Raw genomic sequence first — 16,844 nt, 5'->3', positions numbered from 1 at the left:
GCGGAGCTTGCAGTGAGCCGAGATCACGCCACTGCACTCCAGCCTTGGTGACAGAGCGAGACTCCGTCTCAAAAAAAAAAAAAAAAAGCAAGAAGAATGCAATGAGCACCTAGATATCTTTCACCTAAAATCACCAATTGTTAATATTTTGCCAATTGCTTTCTCTATATATGCACATATTTTAATATTTTAATTATAAAAATTTTCATTCAGCTTTGCCCATATTTGTGTATATTTACACAGTGGCAATCTACTTTTCCATGTATCTTCAGTTTTCATGTTTTAATTTCCCATTACATGGTGTATTATAACTTTAAAGAGTTTATTCATTTTTTGTTAGCTTGAGACAGGGTATTGCTCTGTCACCCAGGCTGGAGTGCCGTGGCACCATCATAGCTCACTACAGCCTGAAACTCCTGGGCTCAAGCCATCATCTTCTTACCTCAGCTTCCTGAACAGATAGAACTACAAGCACACACCACTATGCCCAGCTAATTTTTTCATTTGTTGTAGAGACAGGGTCTTGCTGTGTTGCCTAGGCTGGTCCCCAGCTCCTGGCCTCAAGTGATCCTCCCACCTTGGCCTCTCAAAAAGCTGGGATTCCAGGCATGACCCACCATTCCTGGCCAAGAGTTCATTCATTTAACAAGTGCTTTAGTTCAAGGGTTTTGTTGTTGTTTTTAGCAACAACCACATGTCAGGCACTGTTCTCGGTGTGGGAGGCTTCTTGGTGAGCTCAACGTGGGTGTTGGTTGGAAACAGAACTGGGAACCTCACGCAGGAACTCCAGATGTTTCAGCGTGTGCTGGAAATGAAAAGGGAACTGTGAGAAGAAAGAGGGTGATCGGGGCAGGCCTCTGTGAGATGATGACATTAAACTAACACCTGAAGCGTAGGAAGCCACCACATGAACACGGGCAGACACATTCCAGAGAAACTAGCAGCGGCCTGGCAGACAGCTGCTGTGCTCAGAGCGGCCTGAGGCCATGGGGCCGGCTGGCCACGTAGCCCTACCTGCTCTGGGTGTCCTTTTATATTAATTTTGCTATTTTAATAATAATAAAATGGCACAGCTTTTAAAAACAATTTAGACAAGTCAGATTTCCTAAGAACTTATGTAAAATTTAGCTTTTTTTCTTTCTCAAAACATGAGCGCAGTATTTAAAAAAATTGCAGAAAGGTTTTTAACTAAAAACAACTCGGGGCTCTACTTTCTGATCTACTTCCTGGAAACAACCACTTTTTGAGAGTTTTAGTGTTTACTGATATATTTCCACATATATGTGTAAAGTGTTCTCTTCATTAATCAATTTCAGGGATTAGCTACCGATTTTCTATGCTGAGGGTTTGGCCTTTTATACCTTCCCAGTCCCCATTTTCCTAATTTGGTTATGCTTTTTGTTTTTAAATCCATCTTGTGATTTTGCTGTTATGATTGTGTAGCTGTTCTTCATTGCTGAGCTAAGGAATTTATATTTCAGTTCTTATACAGGTTTTTTTTTTTGGAGATAACAATTCCTCTTTTTCTTCTCTTCTCTTCCTCCTCTTCCCCCTTCCCCCTTCTGTTACCCTGTGCCTCTGTCAAGCACACACATAAAGACAAGGTCAGGCCTGATTTCATCCACAGTGACACAGCGGGCCACTTTTAGGTTCAGACAGCTCCTCTCTTTTTTTTTTTGAGATGGAGTCTCTGTTGCCTAGGCTGGAGTGCAGTGGCGCGATCCTGGCTCACTGCAAGCCCTGCCTCCCTGGTTCACGCCATTCTCCTGCCTCAGCCTTCCAAGTAGCTGGGACTACAGGCGCCCACCACCACGCCCGGCTAATTTTTTGTATTTTTTAGTAGAGACGGGGTTTTACCGTGTTAGCCAGGATGGTCTCAATCTAGCTCCTCTCTTACATAGACACGGAAGGAAGAATAATCAGAGGTGCCAGCTCCCATGGTCTTTGTCCCGTACCCAAAAAGGATGGCAATGAGACAGAAGGGCTTGTGACTGCAGCAGGATCTGTGGTATTCCGCTGCTGAGGAGCCAACTCTAGGCTGCAGCTGAGCGGTTTTAGATTCTGCAGCTCCCCTATCCGGGAGGGCAGAAGGCCCATACCTCAGGAGAACCTGGGAGGCAATGAGAAGCGCTGTCCTGATAGCCTCCTAGGGGAGATGACGAGGCAAGCAGGAGGTGGCTCATTGCGATTACTCACAGCCTGCAGTCCTCTCTGTTCCGGGAGGATCACACGTTGTTTTGCCCAGACTCAGGTGGGCTGTGGTTTGAGCCTGTGCTTGAGGGCACCTGCAGGTCATCAGGGTAAAGCTTCTCCCTAGCAGCCTGTCTCCTTCTCCCCACCTCCACTTAGTTTCCCTTGAACATTAGACTAAATTCCCGTGAAAAGCTACTCTGGACACACTGCCACGTGGTCAGTGGTCTGCTTTTCATGTAGCTGTCTGTCCTCTCCTCCAACCCAGTTGCCCTTTAGACAGGCAGTGTAACCATTGTCCTGGCCTGCCCTGGGCATCCATGATACTTCCCCTGCAAATGCTGTTGTCCTGGGTAGACCTCCTGGGCCTCTCTGGGGAAACCAGTTAGCCCATAGCCTGATGCATCTGTGTCTTGCTTTCAGAGTGTGTGAGCTGGAGGAGCTGGGAGAGCTGTCCCCTTGCTGGGAGAGCCTCCGGCGCCAAATTGTCACCCAGTACCAGACCATCATCCTCACATACCAGGAGAACCTGACTGACCTCCATCAGTACAGAGGTGGGTGCAACCCCATGCTGTCACCACACACGCGTGCGCGCACACACACACACACTCTCACTCTCACTCAGTCACTCCCTCTGCTTTCCCAGCCAGGGATCTGGAACACAGGGTCACTTACACATTCCCACTGACAGACACTTTAATGGATTTTTAAAAATAACTTCTTATGTAGGTGTGAATTCTTTCAAATATGGGTTTTTCTGATCTTAATTAAAAAGACAAATCTGTGAATTGCAGTGAAGAGTCCTCCTATGGTGTCATCTACCAAAACAGCCACTGTGGAATGAAATTGAGGCGAAATCCCGGGCTATTACTGCTTCATGTTGTTTCTTCATCTTGGACTAATGTCAGTATAGGATGTACTGACAGAAAGGATGTAGGCCACTCACCTTGAAACAAAGCAGTTTTTCTTGATTTCCCAGTTTAAAGAATCAGTGGTAACTTCTATTAAACATATGAATTGTTAAGGGGTAACTCTGTATTTTAAGGCTCAGAAAACAAAATGGAGTGTGAATGAACACCTCACTGTTTCTCCTTGAAAGATGCCATTTGATTTTCAAAACACTCTCAGGGAAGATTTGGAAATCTGTTCTTGTTCCTTTTTTATTCCAAGTGGAATGAATTTTTTGGTTTTTCATTACTCTATATATTGCTTTAGCATTTTGAATTATTCTCTATTTTTGGATTCTTCCCTTTGATTCCTTTACATAATGGAATTTCAGGGTTTAAGGAAAACCATAAGCCCTTGATGTGGTTTTGACACGGAACATGTGAACCCATCCATAAACTTGAATGAGAAGAAGCCAAATGCAGGACTAACAAGGAGGTGTTGCTTAGGCTTGATGTGAGTCTGAAGAGAGGGTCTGAGTATGTCACTAGGAGAAACAGCAACATTTGCCCAGGAAGGAACCAAGGGACTCACCCATGCCTGATGCCTCTTACCTGGGAAAGTGTGGAACCCACACAACCTTGAGTTTTCTAGAGCAGAGCTTCTCAAATGTCACTGTGCACCCGGATCCCTTGAGAATTGTGTTGAAGTGGCAGTCTGGGATTGTGCCTTTCTCACAGGCTCTCGGATGCTCATGGTGCGGTCTGTGGACTGCACCCTAAGTATCAGGCCATAGAGAGCAGTCTCCTATGGCAAACTGGAGAACACAGTAGCTGGTCTGTGATTCATATGCTGGCAGTATCAGTGATATTTTTCACTAGATGAAACGTTTATTTCTTCTACTCTCTGGTTGTCAGTTTAATTTGTAATCCCTTTATTTTGTAGGCATGTGATTCTCCATTTAATTAGTTATGGATTCTGATTATAGAAACAAGATTGTGGATATTTGTTATAAAATAGCGTCCAGGCTCCTTAACCAACCAGGCGTAAACAGGGAAACATTGTATTTTGTGTGTCAGAAGGCCGGAATCAATGCTATATTGCATTTGTTCATCTTGATGGGCCTGCAGGGATGAGAAGGCCTCTTCATCACTTTCGAGAGTTGAGATGTATTGCTCTAGCCAAACCAAATTCTTAGCTCTTTGATGATGGCGGTCTCTGGAGTCAGAACAGGCAGTCTCTGGCGTGGACCCCTTTGCTTATTATAGTAGTGCTGACATTGTGCTGCACAGAATCACATTTTTTGTATCAGATCTCTCAGTAGAGAGCTGAGTCACGGAAGGCGCAGCATCGTTACCATAGCTTTTTGAAGCCGGTTCTCCCTGGCACCATTCACCACCTGAGCACCCAGAACCAGCTCTCCTGACCAGCAGGCTGCCCTTGGCATCTCACCCACCTGCCACCTGGAAATGAAATGTGCTCATGGCAACTCAGAATCTTCTAGGCCACTGCCGACATACCTGCTTATATGCCATAGCATCCTCTGAATTCCATTTTCTACTTGCAACTCGTGAATGCAGCATGTATGCTGATGGCCTTTATCTTCTCCTATTCCATTTCTTAGGGCCCTCGTTTAAAGCAAGCAGTTTGAAAGCAGATAAAAAGTTAGAATTTGTTCCCACAAACTTGCACATACAAAGGATGAGAGTTCAAGACGATGGAGGATCAGGTACCTATTTTTCTGCTCCCTCTTGTTGAATCACATTTCGCTGCTTTTCTCTCTGGGTACTTGGTCCCTGAGTGCCCCACATCTGCCCATTTCCCTGTGTGCTCTGGGTGGCTCGGAGGAGAGATTTGTCACAAGGACCTTCAAAAGGTTTCTGATAACAGCCCACACCCCTTCCTTTTGTCTCTCCTCACTCTAGCTTCCCTTTGTATTTCTGCAGTAGAAAGTTGCCTGTCGGCCCTTCTTCCCAAGGAGGAATGCAAACGGGAGTTACAGGGTGGCTTCCTGCAGCCCTTGTGGCTCCACTTGAAATGTTTTAAATCCCTTGTTGCTGAGGTGATGGCACTGGGCTCCAGCAGACCCTTGGGCAGCCAGGGCTGTGGGATCAGGGGAACCAAAGGCTGTACAGCAGTGGGCTGGAGGGTCAGGACCCCAGACTTGTGTGCATATCCCTATAGCTGGCTTGTCCACAGGCCTGAGCCCAGAGTAATGGAGGAGAGCTTTCTGTCATTCAGATCAGAACTACGACATCGTCACCATTGGGGCGCCAGCAGCACACTGCCAAGGTTTTAAGTCAGGAGGTCTCCGCAAAAAGCTGCACAAATTTGAAGAGACCAAGAAACAGTAAGTAGCCAGAGAGGGTTTGTGGTCCTTGTACAGCTTTCTGATGCTTCTTTTCTCAGTTTAAAATAAAATCAAAATATGACCGCAAAAACACCCAGCCATCTGATCTGCTTTTGCGTGGCAGGAGGATCTGCCTTATGGAGCCTGTGCTGCTCTGTTTATGTGTGACTGAGCTGGGTGGGTGATGAGGGCACTGGATCAATGGTCCTGTCCTGCAAAATGAGGAGCAGATTGTGATCCACCTCAGAAGTGGTGCTCCAGGCAGCCGCCCTGTGTGGACTCTGCTGGCTCGGCATCCTTTAGAGTCCCTGGCCAGTCAGTTGAGCACCATAGGCATCGAGCCTGGAGCATGTTGTTTCCTAGAGGACAGCAGTGGTAAACATTCCCAGTTTTTGAAACATTCAGGGGGCTGTACAGAGCTACTGTCCTGAGCAGGAAATTTCCAGGTAGGGAGGGTGGTGAAGGGCATTTCAGACAAAGACATGGCAGAAGCATTGCACGTGGTGAAATGTGGCCGGGTGCACAGTGCTGGGGGCGGAGAGCTAAGAGGACTGGCCTTGCTGCCAGCCTGCTCTGTGACCAGAGTTACAGCCCCCAGCAGATCTAGGCCTGGTTCCCGGAGCTCAGGGCCTTGCCTGGGAGCAGACAACTCAGCAAGCACCATTTGGCATGAACAGTGCCTGAAACAAGCATGCTGAGGATGCTGGGGTGCATGGAGCAGGGCATCCACCCAGCCCCCAGGGGTGGGAGGGAGAGAGCCAGAAATAAACCCAAGCTGTTGTGTTAGGTGTGCAGGAGGCATTGATGATCTTCCAGAACATCACCTGTGAAGATTTCAGTGGCTCAGGAAGTGGGGGTGATGAGTGTAGATGACCAGTGAGATCCTTGGACTGTGACCGCAAAGTAGAGGAAGTAGCATGAGGTGTTTGGTTTAGGGAGAATAATTATGACTTAGCATGTGTTTGGGCTGATAGGAAAGACAGAAGTGGATGAGGTAAGGTGAATGAGAGGAAAACAGTGTTAGAGCAGGGTTCTCACAGGATGGAAAGAGGCAAGAGCAGGTGTTCATCAGAAGGGCCAGGAGAAGAGGTGGGGCTGCAGACAGATGTTTGAGGTGGGAAGGAACAAGCAGAAGCATCCGTCGACAGCCTCTGCAGCATGTGGGCTGGGGAGGGTCAGACTCAGCAAGCAAGCATGGAACAGCGTGAGGGAAGGTGAGCAAAGGCCCAGGGAGCGTCACAAGAATCCCATGGATGGTCAGGTGAAGAGCTCTGGCATGTGCCATGGAGCTGGTGGTTGGCACCTGACTGTGCTGCCACGGCTGGGAGTCAGGACGTGATCTGAGAAAACTGAAAGAGGTGAAAGGTCAGATCAGTGGCTGAGGGGGTCAGGGAGGCAGCTAGGGGCGTCACTGATCATGGGCAAGGCTGAGCAGGGAACGGAAGAGCGTGCCCTGTGAGAAGTCACCATTCAGATACGTGCACAGGCTGCCTGGGTGGGCCCAGAGCCCGGTGAGTCCCGGAGGGAGGAGAAACAGGGAAAGGGAATTCAGGCCCCCAGACAACCTACTTGACTTTGATTCATTCCCAGGGGTGCTTCCCTAAGACAAACCAGGTAACCAGACCTGTCTTAGGATTTGCTGACTCCGGGTCCCTTTGGGAAATAGGAAGAAGACGCAGCTTCCTGTGCCACCGCAGCTCTGCACAGCCAGCCAGAAAGCGTGTCTGTTGCTCCATTGCATGTTGCCCTGTGGAGAGTGTGAGCGTGCAGCTTGAGATGGGGTGGGGCCCTGAAGGAGAACCCATAGTAACTCTGGCCAGTCAAGAAGGGGGCCTTCTTGGGGTCTTTGTCCCAGGAGGCTTGGGGTGTTGATTCCTGATAACTCTGCATGTTAACTTTAGAATTTATTTCTCAAAATACCTCTTAGTATTTTTCAAATATATAAGTTTCTATTTAATTTCCCACTAATGCCATCAATCCACTTATAGATATGGTATTCATGATTTGAACTTTCCTTTAAATGCGGAGGTAACTTGGCCTGAGGTGGGATGTCTCCCTGGGGCTTGAGCACAGGGAGTGACGCTGCTCTAAGGAATAAGCACATTGGGCTCATAATTGTAGTCATCCCTGTAGTTGGGACCTCAACAAATAATTTTAAGTATTTTGACAAAAAATAAGTTGGCTTTTTAATTTTTTGTTTTTGCATTTGGTATTTGCTAACAAACTGCTAATATTTCATTTTGGTTCTTTTCTTTAGCAGTTTTGAGGAGTGTTGGTGAGTTTTCTGTCTGTGGAGAGAGTGTCTGTTTGGGTCTCATCCTCATGCAGAGAAAGCTTGTGCCATCCCCACACCTCCTCCTGTGGGCTTCCCCCGCGGTGCTGCCATGGTTCCTAGTTATATACCTCATAAACAGTCCTCCCTTCCAACTGCAATGTTCTTTAATAATGAATAGCCAATCTTCAGTCTGCTGTTTTACCTTTAAAACCTGGCAGCTGGGTGTTGCCGTACTCACTCTGAGAAAGGACCGAGTTCTGTTTCTCCCAGGAAGAGGAAGGGCCCGACCCAGGAAGCCCCTGGGTGCTGGGTTCTCATGTCAGCCCCTGGGTGCAGCTGGGAACTCCTGTCTTCTTATACAGGAGTCTTGTGGCTTTTCAGTTTTCACTTCACTATTACCTCTTATACAAATGAAGCCAGCCTACATCTTCATGATGCTTATTAATTTATGCTGATTTTAATAACACTGTTACCAAGGTCAGTTTTACCCCTGGGGGTGGGTACAAACCAAGATTTAATACAACTGAGTTGACTTTTTCCACCAGATAATTAGATGACAGTTAGAAACCACAGTGTCTGCTGCCTGGGCTTCTCTACTGCTTCCCCAGGCTCATAACAGAGGCTCTGCAGTGGTGCTTCATTCAGAGGCACCTGCAGCCCCTCAAGAAATGCTGCTGCCTCAGAGCCTGTGACCCATGGGGCTCAGGGGCTATGGCTGGGCCCTGCTGGAGGTGTCAGGCTCTGCTGGTGGCATCTGACAGGAGGAAGCACTGAGGACATTCCCCGATGTCCAGGCTGAGGCCTCTCAACTTCCCCCTGGGGGTCCTTTTCCCTGGGGGTACTTTAGGTACAAGGGAGGGAGGAGGGCATCTAGGGACGGTTGCTGCTGCTCCTGCCTCCTTAATGGAGCAGACCCATGCTACTTCTGTGGAAGTGGCCTCTCAGCCTCCCCTCCCTGCCTTTTCTCTACTGGGGCCTCTTTCAAGGCCTGATCTTTCCCATAACGGGACAAGTAAAGTACTTAGGGGTTGAATCTAGCGGGGCAGAGGAAGAGGAATGGGAGGGGAGAGGCCTTTGGCTTTACCAAGGAGCTGCCCCCAAGGCCTGCTCCTTGGTGAATCCCAACCCAGGTGTTTTGGGTTGAACCTTGTTCCTGGGGAACTTTCTGAGTTCCTGGGTTCCCTCTGAGGACCCTCCATAGCCCAATCTGGGCCTGGTCACCCCTTGCCCTCTCCCCCCTGCTCCCCATATACAAGACTGTCCCTGAAGCAGGGAGGGGACGGAGCGGGGAGGGTTACAGGCAGAAGGAGTGTCCCTGCCTGGAGACTGTGAGGGGCTAAATCCCAGGCAGAGAGGACCCAGCCTCCCAATCCTCCTACCCTTGCAGAACCCAGCTCCATGGGGGCTCAGCCTCTGCAGAGGTGATCCTGCTCTTCTAATGTCCAGAGTGACTGTTGCTCAGCAGTTACCAGCAGTTCCTGGCCAGGGCCACAAGACTCCACCCTTACGCTCTCATGGCATCTTCAGTTTAGCCCATGACCCCAGCTCTGGGTAGGTCCGGGTCTGGGGTGGGGGCCTAATGCAAAGTCCAAGGGCTGTACCTAGGATACTGCCTCCTGGGGCTGCCCCTAGGCTTCATGTCTACACCTCCATCCTGCCGCCCTCATGTGGGTGCCTGGTTTTTAAAACTAGGTAGTTGAGCACACATGCTTGTATTTTCCTCATCATCCTAAACAGCACCTCTTTGAAATTTGCCTTTTCTTGCCCCTGCCATGTATATTCCATGCATAAGTCCCAGGTATCATCATTAAAACATGACTTGTGAGAATACAGGGCAAGTATAGGGTAGTGCTTTTCTCTTGGCCTGGGCAGAGGGTATGTATTTGTTGAAGGGTACACAGCCACCTCCTTACACAGAAGTAGATCTACATACAGCACATTTTATATATGTACTCTAAATATTGGGGGCCTGGGAAGAATCCTTTTTTTTTTTTCACTGTTTTTGGAGTCAGGGTCTTGCTCTGTCACCCAGGCTGGAGTGCACTGGCACCGTCATAACTCACTACAGCCTCAAACTCCTGGGCTCAGTTGACCCTCCTGCCTCAGCCTCCTAAGTAGCCAGAACCACAAGCACAAGCCACCATGCCTAGCTAATTTTTAAATTTTTTTAAAAGGTGGGGTCTCACGATGTTGCCCAGGCTGATCTTGAACTCCCAGGCTCAAGCAATCCACCCACCTTGGCCTACCAAAGTGCTAGGATTATAGGCCACCATGCTTGGCTGAACTGATTTTTTAAAATCCTATTTTGAGATTGTCTTTTTAAGATGAAATGGTCTTAGAAGGCAGCTATTCATTTGGAAGAGTGATTGCAGATTGGAAAGTAGTCGTGTGCACATCATGCTGTGGAATGACTCCTGTTGTGCCCCACGAGCTTGAGTGCGGTCTGCTGCATGGGCTTCTGGCACATCCATTGTTTTTTACTGTGGCGTGTGGGCTTGTGGTGGTGGTGTTTCTTTCCGGGGTGCTTTGGTTTTCGGTTTTTGCATGTTTGCCACATAATCCAGCAAGGGAAGGGGTAGTGGTGGTTTCTTGATGAACCACTTTGGGACTTCCCTGGGAAGGGGCCAATGGGGAAGATTCTCAGCCCTGACCAAGGTGACTGTCATCTCCAGGGGAAGTGATGGAGGATGTGGTGAGAGGTGCCCTCGCTCCTCCTCTCTCTCTCTTCCCCAGAATTCAAAGGGTAGCCCTTTAGGGACCAGTCAGGACCCCTCATCCCATGAGCGAAGGGACACCCATTCTACCCAGAGCTCACAATTTCAAATTTTAGGAGGAGACCTCTGCATTGGTGGCTTGTACTTCTTCCTGCTTTCTTCAGCTTCCTCAGATGGTCTGAAAAATAAATTTATAATATTGGATTGATTGGGATCAGGCTAAGAGACATGCAATTTATCATCACCGTTTAATGCAATTTATCATCACCGTTGGACCCAACACACTGGCCAGGCCCCCACAGCGGGAGGATGTGAAGTTGGTCCTTCAGAGCCTCCTGATTGTGCTGGGAGGGGCTGGGCTGTAGGCTTGGCATCAGATCCCTAGACACACACGCTGCTTGGTGGCGAAGAGGTGGGAAGGAGGGAGAGCCAGGGTTACAAAGCCACTGAGGAGTCCGGCTTTGCCTGTGGCTTGGCATGTTCTCCACTTTTTCTTCATTTGATGAAACGTTATTTTTCAAAGTAGGGAAGTCCTGGAGCGAAGGAAAGGGAAAGGAAACCCCATTTTCTAGGGACTTGCTGGGGTCAGACATGAGAGGAAGGACGACTGTGGGTATGTTCACAGGGAGCTTGAATGCCTGATTGGCCAAAAGAAAAAATAGGTTTTGGTTGTTTGGGGACAAAGTCTAACACCCACTGCAGTCTCTGCTACAAGGTGATAACCTGACCCCTTCTTCTGTAAATGGCCTCTATGTCTCCACTTAAGTACTGCTTATAAGTTAATAGATGAGGTTGTGAGGTGGAAGATTACGATCATTTGGGTGATTACGGGATATGATTGTTCAATACCTGTTCATACATTTACATACACAAGTAAAAATACAGATACATGCAAATACAGATAAAAGACTGAGTCATAGTTTAATATTTCAAGCTCCTGCCATATAGACAGGAAGAATCTCCTAAGATATACTTTGCTCATCAACAACTAGAGTAGCTTGAGAGAACATCCCTGAGTCACAGAACACTTCATCTTAGGGTCAGTTGTGGCTGGGGTTGGAATGATGCTGTCATCCTTTTCAGATTCTGGAGAATCCCTTAGAATCCATTCTTATCCTTTCCAGTACATCATCTGGCTGCCCGTCCATAATCTACATACCCCAGGATGTTGTCAGAGCCAAGGAGATCATCGCCCAGATCAACACCCTGAAAACCCAAGTGAGTTACTACGCAGAGCGGCTGTCAAGGGCAGCCAAGGACAGGTCTGCCACTGGCCTTGAGAGGACACTCGCCATCTTGGCAGACAAGGTAGGAGGGGTGCCCTGCTACATATGGGCTGGGGAGTTTCCTTGGGTTTCTGGAAGCCACCAGGCAGCCCAGGTGTACCTAAGATGGTCCACAAAGAGCGTGACATTGGGATGACTTTGAAGGTCTACCTTAGGTCCATTTCGCACAAAGGCCCAGGGAGGTTTTGTGATTTGTCCGCAGAGCTGGACAGACCAAGGGCAGAGCCCAGGGCTCATGACTGTTAGGTACAGCTTCAGGCACATGTGCCCTTCAGCAAGTCCATGGGGCTCATTTTGTTGAGGCTGATACAGTTCCACTTCTTTCTCAGTAACAGCCTAACTAGCACTTTTTTTTTTGGCCACATTTCTATTTTAGTTGAATTTGAAAACAGAAACTGAGCTATTATACAGACATAAGATAAGAAGAATATAATTTTATTGGCTTACATATAGTCAGTAAACCAGCTTCTACTTAGCCATAACTTGATCCTGGTTTTAAAATATGTTAAGTATTAATCCCTACTGAGGAAGTGGCTATTATCAGACCCTTTTGATGGATGATACTTTTCCCCATTACTTGGTCTCTCTCTCAGTGCACACAAACACGCTCTCATACACACACACACGCTCTCATACACACACACACACCCCAGATTCTGACTATACCTCCACACTCACACTCACTATGCTGTTGAGCTGCTGTTCCTGATCAGAATGTGTTATATCCTTCACAGGTGTTCACACAGCATAGAGTGTGAGGTGGGGATTAGATCCCCTGGAAAAGAAAGATGTAGTTGTCAGCAGTAACATTATGAACCACAGAACCCGTGTTGCATGCAGAATTCTCCAAAACCAGACATGTTGTGCCAGGAGGCCAGCTACCCAGAACCCAGAACTTGAGGTATTAGATGCTGAGGAACAAAAGATAAGACTTACACAATTGAACCAAAGTAAGGCCTGACCCCTGGACACTTGTTCCCTGGAAGGTGGAAGTCTGTCAAGGCTGGGGCAGTGGGCTCTCTCTGCAGGCCCCTCCCCTAGCAATCACAGGTCAGAGGTAGGCAGGGATCAGAGAATGTCAGAGATTTCTCACCCTCTTCTCTTCCTTGGTGGGAAATTCTTGTTAAGATTCAGCCCAAGCGGGCCACATGGCAGTCTTTGTACTCAGACATCTTGAGGGATGTAGCCCTTCAGTTGCTTTGCACTGTGGAGAAAGGCAGAGGGGTGCAGTGCTGGGCTTTAAGCCCATTCTCCATTTCTGAGATAAGGCAGGGGACTCCCCAGGCCCTGGCCTGGGCTCAGCAGCCTTGGTTTGTGTGCACCTGCAGACACGGCAGCTGGTCACGGTCTGCGACTGCAAGCTCCTGGCCAACTCCATCCATGGGCTGAACGCTGCACGGCCTGACTACATTGCCTCCAAGGCCTCTCCCACTTCGACTGAGGAGGAGCAGGTGATGCTTAGAAATGACCAGGACACTCTCATGGCCCGGTGGACAGGGAGAAACAGCCGATCTTCCCTGCAGGTGGACTGGCACGAGGAGGAGTGGGTGAGTCTGCTGCTGTGGCTGTCATCCCACTGCTGAACTTGGGCTGAAAACCACAAAACCTGTTGCCAGTCTCTGCCCCTCTGAAGTGCCTCAAGGTTCAACTGCTGTGAACAAGCTCCAGGTTTCCTTCCTGGATGGCTCCTTGGCTCCTGATGCAGGGAGGGAGGAGACTGTTTTCAAACCCTTGTGTCCAGATAGGGATAGGGCTGTGCTGGGGGCTGGGCCAGCCTCAGACCTGGATGAAGAGGAAGAGAAGTGGGTTTTCCTCCCGTGTTGGAGGTCTCTCCTTCCCCTGCCTCCTGTGCCTTCTATGGCCTTGGGATGCTTGAGACCAGTCAGTGCTCTGTTTGCTGTTAGATTTTCCAGGGCTATGTGTATTCGGGGACGTGGGAGCTCTGGTGCTGGGGCAAGTAGGTGTGGATTTTGGAGCTGCCGCCCTGACGTTACATCACATTATTGTTCCTCAGAGAATTGGCCCTGGGAGCAGGATCTGTGTTTCTTGAGGGAGTGACACATTGTACAACTTGTTTTTACCATTATTGAGACTACTGCTTAGAGGCATTGTTCTACAGGCACTGAACTATTAATCAGCAGCAAAGTCCCATCCTATACGCTGTGCGTGTTTCTGCAAATCACTCCCAGACCTCCCTCTCCTCCTCCCCACCTCCCCTATCCAAATTTCTGTTCCCTTCTATCAAAAGGAGGCCTCCATCTTGTCTGTGTGTGATGATTGTAGGAAGTCTGCAGTGGCAAGAGGAGGAGATGAGACAGTGCCCTGTGGCCCTTCAGGCAGCACTGGAGGGCCACCTGGCCTCCAGAAGAGTTACTAGCAAACATCTCCCAAACTCTAAAAACAGTGGCCGCAGGACATCGATTCATCGTTGAAAAGTGAATGCAACTTTAGTGGGGAATTAGGAATCATCTTTATATTTCTAAACTTCGAGGTATTTTAACAAGTGTGGAAGCCTAGGGCAGGGGATCAGTGGAGGGCGATTTGGTTTGTGTTCTGTTTGTGTTTCTGTTCGGGAGAGCTGACCCACACGGGCCCCTTTGATTTGGAAGGAGAAAGTGTGGCTGAACGTGGACAAGAGCCTAGAGTGCATCATTCAGCGTGTGGACAAGCTGCTGCAGAAGGAGCGGCTGCATGGCGAGGGCTGTGAGGATGTCTTCCCCTGTGCAGGCAGCTGCACCAGCAAGAAAGGTAACCCGGACAGCCACGCCTACTGGATCAGACCAGAAGACCCCTTCTGTGATGTCCCCTCCTCACCATGCCCCTCCACCATGCCCTCCGCTGCATGCCATCCTCATCTGACCACACGTGCGTATGCATCCATGCTTCCCATATGCTGCCTCCACTTCACCTTGTGCTGCTTCCATTTGTCTGTGTCTCTGACTCCATGCCCTCCTCCCCCATGCAGACTGCAGGGAGGGCTGCCAGGTGGAGCGGGGGCGTCCCAGTGCATGGAGCAGCAGGCAGTGAGAGCGGAGTCTCCGGCTGCCTTTCCATGTAACTGGAGCCCATGTGTGATTCTGCATCTCTGCCAGTCAGAATCTCAGGGTCCTCTTGAGATACACCACCATGGCTATAAGGGTTGGGCTCCTGGGCTTTTCAGGTTTGTAAAGCAATCTGAGAACCTGAAGGAGGCCAGGATGCAGATGCCTTTCTGATGTGATTGTCTATGGCATTAGGAATTGGTAGAATGAAAGGGGAAAGGGGAATTGTTCAGGGACACAGCTGGATGAGAGATATTGGCAGGTCCAGTGGACATTTCTAAAAGCTGGTTGGCATTGGCTGCGCACTCTCTTATGCAGCAGAGGCATGTTGCCTTGGGACTTGGTAACACAGAGAGTGGGACCCTGTTCCTGGGCTTCTGGTGGTCTGAGTCAGGTGGTTTGGCAGGACCCTTCAGGGTAGGACACTGGCATGAAGCAGCATGCTTCAGAACAGTCTCCTGTCTGCAGAGACACAGCATACCAGGACACTGTCCTGCAGATGGCCTTAAAGCTGGGAAACAGTCCCTGCAACTGAGATGTCTCCGCCTTTTCCTGTAAGAGCCATAGAGTTACAAGCTAGGCAGCTGAGACTTGCCCACAGACCTAGCTTCTGCCTCCTTTTTGTTCTCCTGTGGGAGTTTTAAGTCATAGTAGGTAAGGCCCAGATGTGCTGGGATTAAGCTTCATGTGATGAGGGCTTTTAAATTCTGAATTGGAGAACTTCCATTCAAGGTATAAGCGTGCCTCTTGGTCAGAGCCTCTTGGCAAATCCCCCTTCAGGTTGTAAGATGCCCTTTGCCTCTTTACTCTGCCTGCAGTCTGTTTCCAGGGCACTGTCTCACTTGAGCCTCTGTCTCGACAGTTATCACGCCACCCATCTCTCCATCTATGGGGGATTATAGTTTCACTTCCCCACACCTGTGATTGGCTCATGGAACTATTTTGTCTCTATTCATGTTCTCTTTTTTATGTGAGTCATGTTCCTTTTTAAAATTTTCTGAAAATTCATTGTTTATTTCTTTTTACTTTATTATCTTGTTTGTGATTTTAAATTTTTCTACAGATAATGAAAAGAGTAATTTATTGGCTGTTTTAAATGTGGGAGCTAGTTTATTTCATCAGATGGGATTATATCCCTAACTTAAGTGTCATTTTTTTTCTAGGCACATCCTGTATTGTTTAAATATAGATACATTTTTATTCAGTTTTAAAGTTAGTTAAATGAGCATTTATATATGCTATTTAGGGTTTGACTTGCGTGTGCCATAAAAATCAGCTGTTGTAATAATGGGAATGTGAAGCTTACATTTGAGAGAGTCTAACTCTGCTGATCAGTACTCAAATGTATGAAACCATATGCCACCAAATTATCTGTGGATGGTCCTTAATTTAAACATCTTTAGCACAGCCAGGAAGCTGTTCAGTCCTCAGTGTAAGTAGGAGGATCAGAAAGAACCAGTCTGTGAGCTATTTATTTTGGTGACTCTTGTCCACAGTGCCACAGCATGGCTCTGTCATGACTTTTTATACCATTCCAAGTTACTGGAGCCATTGTTTTGGCTTAATGAGCAGGTATGTTCACACCAACATATTTATTATGTGAGAATAACTCTGTACTGCTCTGAAAGGCATCATCACTTTTCATTCCAGTTCTCTACCCTGTCCTAGGTCCTTGGTTTTTATTTTTCACCAGGGAGCTGCCCTGCCTCAGAGCTGCCCTGCCCTGATCAGAGAGCACTGTCTGGCAGGTGAGGGTCACCCAGGGCCAAGGCCTTGTGGGGGACCCACTGACAAGTCCCTGCCAGCCAAAACCACAGAGGCTCCTCAAACGTCCCTTCTTCTCATCTCTCCAAAAGTCTCCCATGCCCCTCCACCCCCGCCTGCCAAGGTGCACCACTATCGCCCCACCAGGATTTGGTGGCTTCCACCGCCCCACTGCCTTCCTCCTGTACACTCTGTTGCTCTCCTCATACCCAAAGAGATGGTCAGGCCAAGTTTTTCTTAGTCTGGGGTCTATGGGTACACCCAGGTTCTTGTACCCCTGAGATTATGTGCTGGAATTTGCATGTGTATACAGAGGAAGTCCAGAGTGGTCACCTATTC

General features: G+C 48.5%; 1 protein-coding gene across 11 annotated transcripts in view; it reads left to right on the top strand.

Annotated features, from left to right (window-relative positions):
- INPP4A (inositol polyphosphate-4-phosphatase type I A) overlaps positions 1-16,844 on the top strand; it is a 146,111-nt gene that overhangs the window by 96,382 nt on the left and 32,885 nt on the right. For 4 of the 11 annotated variants that reach the window (XM_055107617.2, XM_055107618.2, XM_055107621.2 and 1 more), the window contains 7 exons: positions 2,614-2,744; positions 4,700-4,804; positions 5,317-5,425; positions 7,683-7,700; positions 11,539-11,722; positions 13,029-13,247; positions 14,310-14,565. In XM_055107617.2, coding sequence (XP_054963592.1) covers positions 2,614-2,744; positions 4,700-4,804; positions 5,317-5,425; positions 7,683-7,700; positions 11,539-11,722; positions 13,029-13,247; positions 14,310-14,565 — 1,022 coding nt within the window. The remainder of the gene's footprint in view (positions 1-2,613; positions 2,745-4,699; positions 4,805-5,316; positions 5,426-7,682; positions 7,701-11,538; positions 11,723-13,028; positions 13,248-14,309; positions 14,566-16,844) is intronic. The other 7 variants (XM_034953697.3, XM_034953700.4, XM_057301267.2 and 4 more) reach the window with 3 other exon arrangements.

The sequence above is a fragment of the Pan paniscus genome, chromosome 12, assembly GCF_029289425.2.
Source record: "Pan paniscus chromosome 12, NHGRI_mPanPan1-v2.0_pri, whole genome shotgun sequence".
Taxonomy (NCBI): Eukaryota; Metazoa; Chordata; class Mammalia; order Primates; family Hominidae; genus Pan; species Pan paniscus.
Note: the sequence above shows the minus strand (reverse complement) of the source record. Positions and strands in the feature narration are given on the sequence as shown.